Source organism: Babylonia areolata, chromosome 3 (assembly GCF_041734735.1).
Source record: "Babylonia areolata isolate BAREFJ2019XMU chromosome 3, ASM4173473v1, whole genome shotgun sequence".
Lineage (NCBI taxonomy): Eukaryota > Metazoa > Mollusca > Gastropoda > Neogastropoda > Buccinidae > Babylonia > Babylonia areolata.
Window position 1 is genome coordinate 61,771,262 of NC_134878.1, and position 15,000 is coordinate 61,786,261.

At 46.4% G+C, this 15,000-nt stretch overlaps 1 protein-coding gene across 7 annotated transcripts in view; it reads right to left on the reverse strand.

Moving 5' to 3' along the window:
- LOC143280176 (uncharacterized) overlaps positions 1–15,000 on the reverse strand; it is a 131,540-nt gene that overhangs the window by 90,969 nt on the left and 25,571 nt on the right. The window contains exon 1 of one of the 7 annotated variants that reach the window (XM_076584774.1): positions 6,234–6,424. The exons of the other annotated variants lie outside the window; for them this stretch is intronic. Within the exon in view, the coding sequence (XP_076440889.1) occupies positions 6,234–6,251 (18 nt within the window). The 5' untranslated portion in view covers positions 6,252–6,424. Of the gene's footprint in view, positions 1–6,233; positions 6,425–15,000 lie in introns of those variants that run through there. 7 annotated transcript variants of the gene reach the window in all.

Genomic DNA, 15,000 nt, shown 5'->3' on the forward strand with positions numbered 1-15,000 from the left:
TATAAGCACCAGGTTGAGCGGTTCCCAGCGGTAGGCTCCGCGCGTGGCTAGGTGACGTCTCCACTGATAATGACAAGGTCAACGCTGTCATTTTGAGATGAGTCAAGTCTGTGACGCAACTGACAGAAACAGGGATATATTATGGTTCAGTATGCGACGGTGTGTGCGTGCGTGCGTGTGTGTGTGTGTGTGTGTGTGTGTGTGTGTGTGTGTGTGTTGTGTATGTGTGTGTGTGTGCAACGATGCGCGCACTTGTACACAAAGAACGCGCGCTGCCGCCGCATCCCCTTATGTAATAACAGTATAACATCCCCCCGCCCCTAAACCCACCAAACCTTTTTTCAAAACTCATTTTATTTTGGAACCATTTCCATGTACACCCCATCCCCAGATCTTCAACTTGGAATTTTTTTTTTTTTTTTTTTTTACTTCAATGTCAATTTTGTATTATTGAAATTATTGCTGAAACGAGTGATCAAAGTCTTCATATATGCACACACACACACACACACACACACACACACACACACACACACACACACACACACACACACATTGTCAGACAGCAGGCACACTGACGAACAACCGAAAAATGGGGTGGACACATTTGAGTCACCTTGTTTACACACACGAAATAAAATTCAACAACAAGTCATATATGGAGTGATGGCCTACAGGTAACGCGTCCGCCTAGGAAGCGAGAGAATCTGAGCGCGCTGGTTCGAATCACGGCTCAGCCGCCGATATTTTCTCCCCCTCCACTAGAACTTGAGTGGTGGTCTGGACGCTAGTCATTCGGATGAGACGATAAACCGAGGTCCCGTGTGCAGCATGCACTTAGCGCACGTAAAAGAACCCACGGCAACAAAAGGGTTGTTCCTGGCAAAATTGTGTAGAAAAATCCACTGCGATAGGAAAAACAAATAAAAACTGCACGCAGGAAAAAATACAAAAAGAAATGGGTGGCGCTGTAGTGTAGCGACGCGCTCTCCCTGGGGAGAGCAGCCCGAATTTCACACAGAGAAATCTGTTGTGATAAAAAAGAAATACAAATACAAATACAAATATGCAAATAAAGAAAAGACAGGAAGGGTGGCGAAAAGGAGAGAGAGAGAGGTGTGAAGATAGGGAGAAGGGGCAGAATGACAACCACAGACGCAACTGCAGTGTCTTTTCAAACTTTCCGTCTATTCACAAAGCACATAGGCAGGGATATGGGTGGGGTGGGGGTGATGGTGTGTGAGTGGTAAGAGGGGGCGTGGGGGGCGGGGGGGGGGCACGGGGTTTGGGAATGGGTTGGGGGGGGGGGGGTGTGCGGTAGGCAGTCTTTCGAAGACCGGGTGGGACTGTAAGGAATTAAAAGTGGTGCACACCTTGTTCAAAGAGTTTGTTTTGTTTTTGGTTTTCTCATAGTTACCTTTCCGCATGGGTGACGCAAATGACAGAGAGATGAGATGACACAGAGAGAGAGACAGAGAGACAGAGAGAGAGAGAGGGGGGAGGGAGAGAGAAAGGGGGGGACACAGTGACTGGTGGAGAGATACAGAGACAGCGAGACAGACGGGGAAGAAGGGGAGAGAGAAAGACAGACAAACAGATAGAGACATATGCAGGAACACAGAGAGAGAGGGAGAGAGAGAGAGAGAAAGACAGACACACAGATAGAGACATATGCAGGAACACAGAGAGAGAGGGAGAGAGAGAGAGAGAAAGACAGACACACAGATAGAGACATATGCAGGAACACAGAGAGAGAGGGAGAGAGAGAGAGAGAGAGAGAGAGAGAGAAAGACAGACAAACAGATAGAGACATATGCAGGAACACAGAGAGAGAGGGAGAGAGAGAGAGAGAGAGAGAGAGAGAGAGAAAGACAGACAAACAGATAGAGACATATGCAGGAACACAGAGAGAGAGAGAGAGAGAGAGAGAGAAAGAGAGAGAGAGAGAAAGAAGACAGACAGAGTGACAGACAGACAGATACAGAGAGACAGACAGATTTTCAAAGCACGAATCGAATCTGCTCCACCTCACAGTCTCACGCTCTTTACGACTCGAGCACTCGACCGGAGGACCCAGCAATAGGAGCCCGTCATTCAAATGCAAAACACAACTTTGAAAACTTGAGGCTGCAAAATGAACAGGGAAAGAAAGGCGCTCGAAAGGGCCAATATCTGTTCCGTAATATGCTAGTATAACATTAGTACTGTTGGGCAAAATAAAATAAAACGAAAAAAGATTTAATTGAAAAAAAAGACATTTCAAAGGGCTAACACCTATTCTGTAATATATGTGCTCTACTGGACAAAGTAAAACAAATCAATTAAAATGAAATGAGATCAAACTTAAGAAAACAGTCTAAATGAAATGAAAATCAAGGCAAAGCTAAACCAGATACAAACCGTTGTTGAACCATTTCAAACATCCTGATGTATTTGAATTGTCTGGAGGCTCAAGAAAACATTGTTTTAACTCTTTCCATACGAACGGCGAAAGAGACGACGTTAACAGCGTTTCACCCCAGTTACCATCATCAAAATATTGCAAGCGGAAGGCTCTTATACTGAAGACGTGAATGTTGACAAAGAATACCACAATTCTGACGACGGAAGCTAAAGGTTGGGTCATTGAGACACCCACTGGACATCCGAGGGGTCTGTGTAGAGGAGCAGAGAGGACTGGCCGTACTGAGGGGTCTGTGTAGAGGAGAAGAGAGAGGACTGGCCGTACTGAGGGGTGTGTGTAGAGGAGAAGAGAGGACTGGCCGTACTGAGGGGTCTGTGTAGAGGAGAAGAGAGGACTGGCCGTACTGAGGGGTGTGTGTAGAGGAGAAGAGAGGACTGGCCGTACTGAGGGGTCTGTGTAGAGGAGAAGAGAGGACTGGCCGTACTGAGGGGTGTGTGTAGAGGAGAAGAGAGGACTGGCCGTACTGAGGGGTCTGTGTAGAGGAGAAGAGAGGACTGGCCGTACTGAGGGGTCTGTGTAGAGGAGAAGAGAGGACTGGCCGTACTGAGGGGTCTGTGTAGAGGAGAAGAGAGGACTGGCCGTACTGAGGGGTCTGTGTAGAGGAGAAGAGAGGACTGGCCGTACTGAGGGGTCTGTGTAGAGGAGAAGAGAGGACTGGCCGTACTGAGTGAGTTAAACTGAAAACGTTTGCTGAAGGTGTGCAGACTATCATTGTGTTATACTGCTAACTTCTTCGTTTGCCAGTCACAGAATACTGCTCTGTTCTCATACATTATGTTATCCCTTTTGTTGATATCATCACTACCATTGCTATATACACATCTCCCCAAAATATGTGTGTATATATGATAGTCAGTCGTGTCCGACTATGACCAGAGGAGGCAACTGCTGTCCCAACTATCTGGGCTAGAATTTGATCATAGTGGAGAGTGTCTTGCCCAAGTTACATCCCCACTCTCTTGGCCAAGAGGGTTTTAGGACAGTCGGCGTTGGGATGGTTCCCAAATGCCAGCTAGCCCCCAAGGCTGCAGCGCAAAGAGCCAGCGCAATCTTGCCTCCTAGTTTGAGAGTTATAATTGATTGATTGATGTGGATACTTATATAGCGCCTATCCTCGGTCAGAGACCAAGCTCTAAGCGCTTTACATACACGGGGACATTTGCACCACAGGCTGCCTACCTGGGTAGAGCCGACTGACGGCTGACACTGGGCGCTCATCATTCGTTTCCTGTGTCATTCAATCAGATTTCAGACGCACGCGCATACACACTCAGACAGACATGTAATATTTTACGTGTATGACCGTTTTTGTTTATCTACCCCCGCCATGTAGGCAGCCATACTCCGTTTTCGGGGGTGTGCATTCTGGATATATTCTTCTTTCCATAACCCACCGAACGCTGACATGGATTACAGGATCTTTAACGTGCGTATTTGATCTCAGTTCTGCGTGCGCATACACACGAAGGGGGTTCAGGCACTAGCAGGTCTGCACATATGTTGACCTGGGAGATAATCCTTCACAAAAGACTAAGCTGCAAATGACTTCCCACTGCAATGAAGAAACCATTTATCATACAACTCCCCAAAATAAAATTAAAAAAACGCGCGTTCAACATACATAATTATGTGTTGTTGTTGTTGTTTTTTCTTACCCTCCCCCCCCCCCTTTCTTTTACAACATAACAGTGGAGGAAAAACACGTGCAGGATACAACAAACAGCTCTTCCATTATTTCAAAAATAATTTTGCAAACATTAAAGTGGGAAATATGAACTAGAAATCCTTCAAAAATTGCAAATGTGGGCCATCTGAATTCTTTTGGAGGGAGAGAGCCAATTATATGCCTGATATTACATGCAGTTTCGCCCCATGTCTCTCCTGCAGTTCAAAAAATACAAGTTGAAAAAAAAAAACTGCACTGACAGCAAAGCCAACAGACGACATCAACAAAATCCCCACCGACAATGTCTGTCATTGAAAAGCTTTTAACGGTCGGGGGGGGCCAATGGCTGAAATGCGTCTCTACCGGGTGGATCAAATTTATATCACAGTCACCTGCGAGCTGGTCTTGCCAGTCAGGTCGGCTTAGTCAGCTTCACGTCTCCTCCTCCTCCTCCTCCTCCCAGCCTAAGCCACCCCCTCATCGTACTCCATACCCACTCCCCTTACCCCACCCCACCCCTCTAACTTCATAAGGTCAAGGTGACCAGGACATAAGCAAAAACCAAACCAAAAGACGTCTTTGGCCAAACTTTCTTTACCCGGCGAAGCTGGCTGGTTTGGCCGGGGGTGTCCTCCCTTTGTCAATTCAGATTTTGAAGCCCTCTTGCGGCTCGAGATTTCAATAGCTTAACAAACTTGGCTCGGCAAACATTTTTTTTTTTTTTTTTTAATGATAATTTTGTGCTGTGGTCTCAGTGCAGCACTGGGATCTGTGTGTGTGTGTGTGTGTGTGTGTGTGTGTGTGTGTGTGTGTGTGACCGTGGACAAGAAAAAAACGAGGAAAAGACGTGAAGGGCGAGATGAGTGAAGTTAGGGAAAAAAAAGCAGTTGCGCAACCACCTGTGTGTGTGTGTGTGTGTGTGTGTGTGTGTGTGTGTGTGTGCAGGCTCACAAGCGTGCATTCCCGGGGCGCGTGTGTGCACAGTGCACGTCCATGCGTGCGGCGCCACTTCTTCGACTAAGTTTGTATCCGACGTATGCATGAGCGTGTTAATATGTGCGTGCGCGTGTCTGTGTATGTCAGTGTGTTCACATGCACATGTCTGTGCATGCGTTGGCTTGTACAAAATCCTGTAAGCCTACTGACTCAGCGCGTGACTATGATGTGTGTCTGTCAGTGTTGTCAGCACGCTGTTGTGAGCGTGCGAGTGCATGCAGTGCATGCACTGAGGATGTGTCTGTAGGTACCAGTACTGAGAGGCATGCATTATCACTCTATGGACCGGTCCTGTTCACACGTCGCCTGCAGGTCATGCCTTTCTTGTGTAAATTACTCAAATCTAGTTTTCGAATCCGGCAAAAACAAACAAACAAACAAACAAATAAAACAAGGATGTAGGCTACACTGGCGCTGATGATCACGTAATATACAATCCAAGTCCGGTTGTGCGATATGCACTCTTTCAAACACACACACACACACACACACACACACACACACACACACACTGTGCGCACGACGAGGTAAAATACCTACTTAAGACAGAAAATGAGAGTGATAGATAAGGGATATGGAATGCGCGCGCGCGCTCACACACACACACGCGCGCGCACACACACACACACACACACACACACACACACACACACACACACTGTGCGCACGACGAGGTAAAATACCTACTTAAGACAGAAAATGAGAGTGATAGATAAGGGATATGGAATGCGCGCGCGCGCGCGCTCACACACACACACACACACACACACACACACACACACACACACACACACACACAGCCCATGTGACAGAAACGGACGAATCCAATACTGCCAGTGACTCATCTCAGGTAAAACTTGACCGACGTTGCTATCCGCAGTATGCGCGCGCGCGCGCGCGTGTGTGTGTGTGTGTGTGTGTGTGTGTGTGTGCATGCAATGTGACCAAACCTTGTTTAGAAAGAAAAAAAAAAACAAAAAAAAAACATGCATCTATCGCCCAACCAATCAACGAGATAATTATCATTTCTGCTTTGACAAAACAACTGAACTTGATGGCGCTATACAAACAACAGCGACCAACAAAAACTACACAAAGTCAACCAACCTCCGTCTCTTCCACCATCTTCGCTTCACAGTCCGAATCACAGTTGTTGTAGCAACAGGCAGTACAGTTGTGTGTGTTGTTGGAAGCAAAGAACAACAACAACAACTAATAAACAAGATCCCCGACCAAAATGACAAACCGTCTACTTCTCCAACCGCCGTTGGCGAGACGAGTAATAAAGCCAGCCTCTTGGTACAACCACCAACACTCTTCACCTGAGCAAGGCCCCTCTCTATCACCAGGACCAATCAAATTTGTCCCACGCTCACCGCGTCACTGGCCCGACACGCCCCCCTCCCTCATTTGCATAAAGGCGTCTGCGGGGTGATTTACCTGACTTAACGTAAAAAAAAAAAAAAAAAAGTATGGCAGTGACTGTGCAGTGTGGCGTAGCGAAAAAAGGCAGCAGGATGTTGTATTTTATTTTGTGTGACGTGTTGTGAAGCGTTGGGTACGCGCATATAGTTGCGTGCACTCACACAGACACGCACACGCGCACTGGCACGCGCGCGCATCAGTGCACGCATGCACGCATGCACACACACACACACACACACACACACACACACACACACACAGGGAGAGAGAATTCAGCAGTCCTAACCCGCCCAGGCAGACAGACAGACAGACAGACAAGCAGACAGAATTCAACAATCCGAGTCCTAACACACATTGTGCCTAAGTTTGAATACATCACTCTTCAGTCTCAACCTCCGACCACACCCAACCCCTACCCCCCACCACCCCGACACCCCCGGCCGCCACCAACCCACCCACCTACACTGCTGCCATCTGCAGAACGACAATCAGTCGTTCATCTGCAGTAGCAGTAGTAGTAGCAGTAGTAGTAGTAGTAGTAGTAGTACGCCCCACCCACCAACCCGGCCCCGGGCCCGGCCCGCCACCCACCACCTGCTCAATCTCTCCCTCGTCCTCCACCACCATTAAGTTTGTCCTCCCTCCCTCCACCCCTACCTTATCCCACCTCTGCTGCATCGTCAGTCTGACAAGCCACTCAATCATGCATTATTATGTGATGACGTTACTATTCTGCACTTCTTTTTTTTTTCTTCTTTTTTTCCCCCCTCCCAGTGAAGCGTTATATTGCATGACGGTGACCGACCGTATGATGCAGTCGGGTGGGCGGGCGGGGAGTCGAGTATGGTCAATTCCTGGCTGCAAAAGTTAACATTTTCATCAGTGTTGATCATACTTGTCAGCCCTCAGGGGGAAGGTGGCAGAATGGTTAAGACGCTCAGCTGCCAATACACAGAGTCCGTGAGGGTGTGGGTTCGAATCCCGCTCTCGCCCTTTCTCCGAAGTTTGACTGGAAAATCAAACTGAGCGTCTAGTCTTTCGGATGAGACGATAAACCGAGGTCCCGTGTGCAGCACGCACTTGGCGCACTGAAAAAGAACCCATGGCAACGAGAGTGTTGTCCTCTGCCGAAATTACGTAAAATGAAATCCCCTTTCATAGGTACACAAATATGTAAGCATGCACTCAAGGCCTGACTAAGCGCGTTGGGTTATGCTGCTGGTCAGGCATCTGCTCAACAGATGTGGTGTAGCGTGTATGGATTTGTCCGAACGCAGTGACGCCTCCTTGAGAAAGTGAAACTGAAAACTGTCAGCCCTCGAGAGTTGAATTTATTTTACTGCGTGGCGAATCTATGCAGTTATAGGATTTGTTTTTATTTTGTTCGTTCGTTGTCAGGCATTATATTCAACGGAGATGTGGCCCCGAAAAAGACAAACTCCGGGTGTGAAGAGAATTGAATTATGACTTGATCATGTACTATGTAACGGTGTGTGGCGTGAATGCGTCCGTTCTTTTTAGTGTTTTATCTTCAGTTTAACGTCTATTCACTATAAGTGTTTTTAGACGGAAAGGAGTAAAGAAGTGAATAAAGGAAAGGGAATGCGTGTGAATATTAGTGTAAAAAAAATATTCATGTTATGTATCAGAGGAAAAGTATATTATAAGAAAAAGGTCTAAAGAGATTGTGGTGTGTATTGAATGAGGTGTCATGGGAAGGAGAATATGTATATGCATATCAACAAGTATTAACCTATAACAATGTAAATATAAATAACAACATTAATTATAACACATCAAAGGAGGATACCAACTGGACTGGAGTTTAAAATTTCCGAAGACATTCTAAGCAATGAATAATCATTCAAAAACTTTTCAGTGGCTGATGAAATATTGGAAGAAAAGTCATCAACTACATCTTTAGGAATTAACTGTCTTATGCTCGGACAATGAATGAGTAGATGACTTACAGTTATTTGCTTACCGCATATACATTTTATATTTTAAGAAAATTTTGTACCAAAGGCATTTAAACGAATTCTATACATTAGACTTGTAATTTGTCTTGAATGTGCTGCTGGTGTCAAATTTAGAAAATGTTTGGGATTAGCTGCATTCTTTGTGTTTACACAACATTGGTAATATTGATTATTTGAATCTATAAGTAATTTCTTAAATCGATTTCTAGATACATTTTCTATACAACTAATGTATTCATGTAGATCTAACTGGATGTCAAGTTGTATTGCGCCTTCGAAATTACGTGCTGCTCTTCTAGCTGCTTGGTCTACCCACTCATTTGAAGATATTCCACAGTGCGAAGGTACCCAACAGAAAGTTAATTTAATGCCCTTTTCAGTGTGTGTGTGTGTGTGTGTGTGTGTGTGTGTGTGTGTGTGTGTGAGTGTGTGTGTGTGTGTGTGTGTGTGTGTGCCTACGCACGTGCACGCATGGGCGTTTCACTGTATCATCGCAACATAACTGTGCAACGACGATGATTTCCTCAGTGCATGAATTACAGGTACAGATATTTACTGACCATTCTCTGGCAGCGACTCATTTATCAAGCAGTCCACGATGTCAGTCGGCTGGCCCCGTGGCAGAATCGGTTCCACGTTGGACCTCTGGTCCAGTGTTTCAGAGTGGTCAGGGGTCTTAACTCACTCAGTACGGCCAGTCCTCTCTTCTCCTCTACACAGACCCCTCAGTACGGCCAGTCCTCTCTTCTCCTCTACACAGACCCCTCAGTACGGCCAGTTCTCTCTTCTCCTCTACACAGACCCCTCAGTACGGCCAGTCCTCTCTTCTCCTCTACACAGACCCCTCAGTACGGCCAGTCCTCTCTTCTCCTCTACACAGACCCCTCAGTACGGCCAGTCCTCTCTTCTCCTCTACACAGACCCCTCGGATGTCCAGTGGGTGTCTCAATGACCCAACCTTTAGCTTCCGTCGTCAGAATTGTGGTATTCTTTGTCAACATTCACCTCTTCAGTATAAGAGCCTTCCGCTTGCAATATTTTGATGGTTGTAATTGGGATGAAACGCTGTTAACGTCGTCTCTTTCGCCGTTCGTATGGAGAGAGTTAAGCATGAAACCTTGCTAAACGCATAGTCGCCAACTAAACGAAAGTTGACAACTAAATCTCAAAGTAACGAATGCATGAAACCTTACTTCTGGTTGTTTCGATCGAAGTTGGCTCCTAAATTTAGTTGCCAACTATCCGGCCAAACAAGATGGCGTGTTCGTGTTGAAGCGACAAAACATGCGCGCAATCCGAAAAGAACGCGTACCAATGGACCATGCATACCCAATAAAAATGTTAAACGACTCACAAATCTACATAAAAAAAAATAAAAAATTCCAAGGCATGTATTTTCTGGTTAGCACGAAAAACAGCAAGATACTGCAAGCAGATACTGCGGAGGAAGTGGGGCTGGATCGGACACACCCTCAGGAAGCCAGTGTGCAGCATCACACGCCAAGCCCTGACCTGGAACCCGCAGGGAAAGAGGAAGAGAGGCCGGCCTCGCAACAGCTGGAGGCGAGACACCGAGGCAGCAAGGGACCAACTGGACTGGAATAGCCAGAACAGCCCAGAACAGAGTGTAATGGCGAGGGGTCGTCGATGGCCTATGCTCCACCGGGATCGATGGGCATAAGTAAGTAAGCAAGTAAGGTTAAAACGGCGCAAGAAGAGGACTGGGTCCCGCCTTTCTATACCGAGACCTACACACAGTGGATTTGAATTCATTGCGCAACAGCGATGGTCATAAAAGCCGGTGTGACCTTTAACCTGAAACTTTAACTCACTCAGTACGGCCAGTCCCCTCTTCTCCTCTACACAGACCCCTCGGATGTCCAGTGGGTGTCTGAATGACCCAACCTTTAGCTTCCGTCGTCAGAATTGTGGTATTCTTTGTCAACATTCACCTCTTCAGTATAAGAGCCTTCCGCTTGCAATATTTTGATGATGGTAATTGGGGTAAAACGCTGTTAACGTCGTCTCTTTCGCCGTTCGTATGGAGAGAGTTAATCTCAGTGGCTGTAACGGCGGCACTGGGGTTCCAGACCATGGCCTGGACGTTCCTGTGGACTTCTTCCTTTCAGGAGGAAGGTGGCAGAATGGTTAAGACGCTCAGCTGCCAATACAGAGAGTCCGTGAGGGTGTGGGTTCGAATCCCGCTCTCGCCCTTTCTCCTAAGTTTGACTGGAAAATCAAACTGAGCGTCTAGTCTTTCGGATGAGACGATAAACCGAGGTCCCGTGTGCAGCACGCACTTGGCGCACTGAAAAAGAACCCATGGCAACGAGAGTGTTGTCCTCTGGCGAAATTACGTAAAATGAAATCCACTTTCATAGGTACACAAATATGTAAGCATGCACTCAAGGCCTGACTAAGCGCGTTGGGTTATGCTGCTGGTCAGGCATCTGCTCAACAGATGTGGTGTAGCGTGTATGGATTTGTCCGAACGCAGTGACGCCTCCTTGAGAAAGTGAAACTGAAACTGAAATCTTCCTTTCTCTCCTGTCTCTACCAGACTGCACTCTGCATTACCGTCATTCAAGACTGGATTCCTTTCGCCCCTTTGAGACTTTGAGGGCGGAGAACCTTCATCATACTCTTGGAACACGGGAAAAGAGAAACACCAAGCAAGTCTGCAAGCGCCACTAAAGACCGCAATTTCAACCTTCTCATCAATGGATCCATATATTAACACACTTTTCATTCTCACACGAAGGGAGGGGTTCAGGCACTGGCAGGTCTGCACATATGTTGACCTGGGAGATCGGAAAAATCTCCACCCTTTAAGACACCAGGCGCCGTCACCGTGATTCGAACCCGGGACCCTCAGATTGAAAGTTCAGCGCTTTAACCACTCGGCTATTGCGCCGGTCGATCAGGGTTCGAGGCTCCGTTTCGTGTGTGTGTGTGTGTGTGTGTGTGTGTGTGTGTGTGTGTGTGTGTGTGTGTGTGTGTGTGTGTGTGTGTGTGTGTGTGCGTGTGTGTGTGTGTGTGTGTGTGTGTGTGTGTGTGTGTGTGTGTGTGTGTGTGTGTGTGTGTGTGTGTGTGTGTGTGTGTGTGTGTATCCTTGGCGAATGGCACTTCGTTTGTACTCAAGGCCTGACTAATCGCGTTAGGCTACGCCGCTGGTCAGGCACCTGCTTGGCAGATGTGGTGTAGCGTATATGGATTTGTCCGAACGCAGTAACGCCTCCTTGAGCTCCTGAAACTGAAACTGAAACTCATTCTCAAAATTACCATCTTTTGCCGCGAGTGATTCACAATCCTCGGCTGGCCAAAATCTGGTTTAGCAGCCTCCGCCTCCGCCGGGTTTTCAAGTCACAAGCTTTTAGCGAACGACAGGACATTTGCATCGTCTGCATTAGCCAAACCATTAGACATGAAAAGGCGAATTAAATAAACTCTTCAGTCATCTTTTTTTTCCCCCATTAGAGATACTGGGTTGGTATGGCCCAAAAAAAAAGAAAGAAAGGGAAAATGTTTCCTGAGTTCCGAGGGAAAAGGCCAGCGAGACAAAGGAATCAAAATCCTAAACAGAACATAGGCCTACATGGTTAAAAAAAAAAAAAGTTGAGGTCCACTTGGGAACTTGCAGAGGTTTTTTTTCTTCTTCTTCTTCTTCTTCTCGGGAGCATGGTAAAATGATGCTGAATTTTCCACAAACAGTGGTGTATACAGCCAATGTAATGATCCCCACTCATAATAGCCAGAGATGCTTTCTTGCATGACTATGTCGGTTCTTCCATTTTCAACAATAAAAAAAAAAAACAACACAGCTAGCGTTTACAGGTCACTGAACAAGCATACATTTTTGGCAGAAGCAGACACAGAGATATAACCAGTGACAGAACAGATAAGTGTATATACACATAACATTTCTGTCCTGCTTCCCTGCTAATCGTTATCATCTTTACTAATGGAATGATGTGTTCGCGTGCACGTGGAGTGATGACGTTCTGTGTGATAAGGGGTATACCTAAGTTAGTGAATTCGCACACGAACATGTCTGTTATGTTTACCTGTATGTGCGTAGTACAAATTTGCAACTGTGTATTTCAATATCGCACTATTCTTGCATGCATACGTTTTTGTTTTCAGATCTACTTTGTATCTTCATTGTAGATAGCTAGAAATTAAGTTGTTTTATCCTATTTATCACCTGGAAAAAAAAAATCTAGACATTGACAGGCATCGACAGACGAACGAACGAACATTTTTTTTTTTTTTTTATTTGAAGGGGGAAAAAAAAAGGAATAAGCACCAATGGCTTATTTTCATCCTGCCCTTATGAAATTGAGAAAATATAACAGAGACTCAATACAGAAGCATAACATTACAGGAATAAATTACAGAGGCTCAATCCACAGCAGTCCCTCTTTTCCCTTCTCTCTCTCTGTCTGTCTGTCTCTCTGTCTCTCTCTCTCTGCCCCCACCCCCACCCAACAGCTCCATCTCTCCACCTCTTTCCTTTATCAGTAGTAGTGTTAATCTTTACCTAATAATATAACTATACCCCTAAAATGAAAAAAAAATATATATATAACATATGAGTGCGTGCACTGGAGAAAACAAATGTCATTCATGGTTGTAAAATGAAAACAGGCCGCGGAACGCGGAAGTCGAAGAACTTCTCTCTCTCTGTCTCTCACTTTAGATTTTGCCCCGTAACATATACCCCCCCCCCCCCCCCCCCCCATAAAGATCATCGTTATAAGGACTGGAGCCGTGCACTGGAAAAAAGATTGAAGGCAGAGAATAAAAGTAGGCCAAGGAAGTTAAAAGCATACACACACACACACACACACACACACACACACACACACGTACAACAGAACATCACGCTTCTCCTCCACAGATCGATGTAGTTGCAGGCACAGAGGGGGTTTTAATTGGGCACAGAATAACACGCTTCCAGAGCTTTCTAAATGTCATAGCGGTGCTTACTACTATACGACAGGAAAATCGGCCAAACACGCTCCATCGCGTGCGAGCATCCGGAATTTATATGCACGCCCGCGCGCACGCGCTCGCGCGCACACACACACACACACACACACACACACACACACACACACACACACACACACACACACACACGCACAAACGCCTCGCGCGCCACACGTGTGCACAGACACGCATAGAGAAAGACAAAAGGAAAGAGACAGACAAGGAAGAAAAAAAAAACAACCACACACACACACCCAAAAACAAGAACAGAGAAACAGAAAGAGAAACACGAATGTCAGGGAGGGAAAGGCACAGAGAGAAAAAACAACAGAGACAGGCAGACGGACAGACAGACAGACAGACAGACAGAGACATCATTAGCTGTCAACCTCGTTGTTATTCAACAAATCAATACTATAAACGTGACGCCACCTAAGCAACTTTAGAAATGCACGTTTCCAGAAACAATTGCAAAACAAACATACGAACAAGCAAACAAAACGTGCGGAAATGACACACGCCCGAAGACGTTCGGTGCATTAATAATCAATCAGTTTGTAAAAATGTTGGTTGTCGTCTGTCAAAAAGTGGTCAGCTACTCTACTTGGACACTACAAAGCGAGTTTAAGCACGTGCTTTTATGAGTGAGTATTGGATGTATGCATGTCTTGTCAAGTTTATGAGACTGTGTGTGTGTGTGTGTGTGTGTGTGTGTGTATGTGCGTGTGTACGTGTGCGTGTGTGTGAACATGTATACCGGTTTGTGCATGCATGTGTACTCGTGCCAGTGCGCGCTTGCAATGTGCATGCGTGTAGTGCATGCGTGTACACGAGTATTATGCGTGTATTTACGTGAATCTGAGTGTGTGTGTGTGTGTGTGTGTGTGTGTGTGTGTGTGTGTGCGTGCGTGCGTGCGTGCGTGTGTGTGTGTGCGCGCGTGAAAGAACATAGTGTTGTCTTGTCTGATACAGATCCACGCCAATAACAGCAACAGTAACATCATGAATAATAAGCAGGGGGGAAAAGTCCACACAAATCCTGCAGGTCTCATCACATGCTTTCGGCGTGACGTGAGTCTGATGTCACCACCCATGCTACAACCACCACCTGCCTGTTCCAAGAACTGAAATCCGTTCCCTTCACACCGACACACACACACACACACACACACACACATATCAGTGGTTCCCTCCCACCTCCTACTAACACCAGAAAAGGAGAAAAGGCCAGTGGAAGTTTCAAGCGTTTGCATACATGTGACTACACATTGCGCTTGCACACACACACACACACACACACACACACACACGCACACGCACGCACGCACACACACACGCACACGCACGCACGCACGCACAGGTCTAGCAGAAGGGGGGTGGGGTAGAAGGAAGTGAAAAAAAACACAAAAAAACACCGTCCCACATCCTTCATGGATGAACGGCAGATATACAACACTACACACACACACACACACACA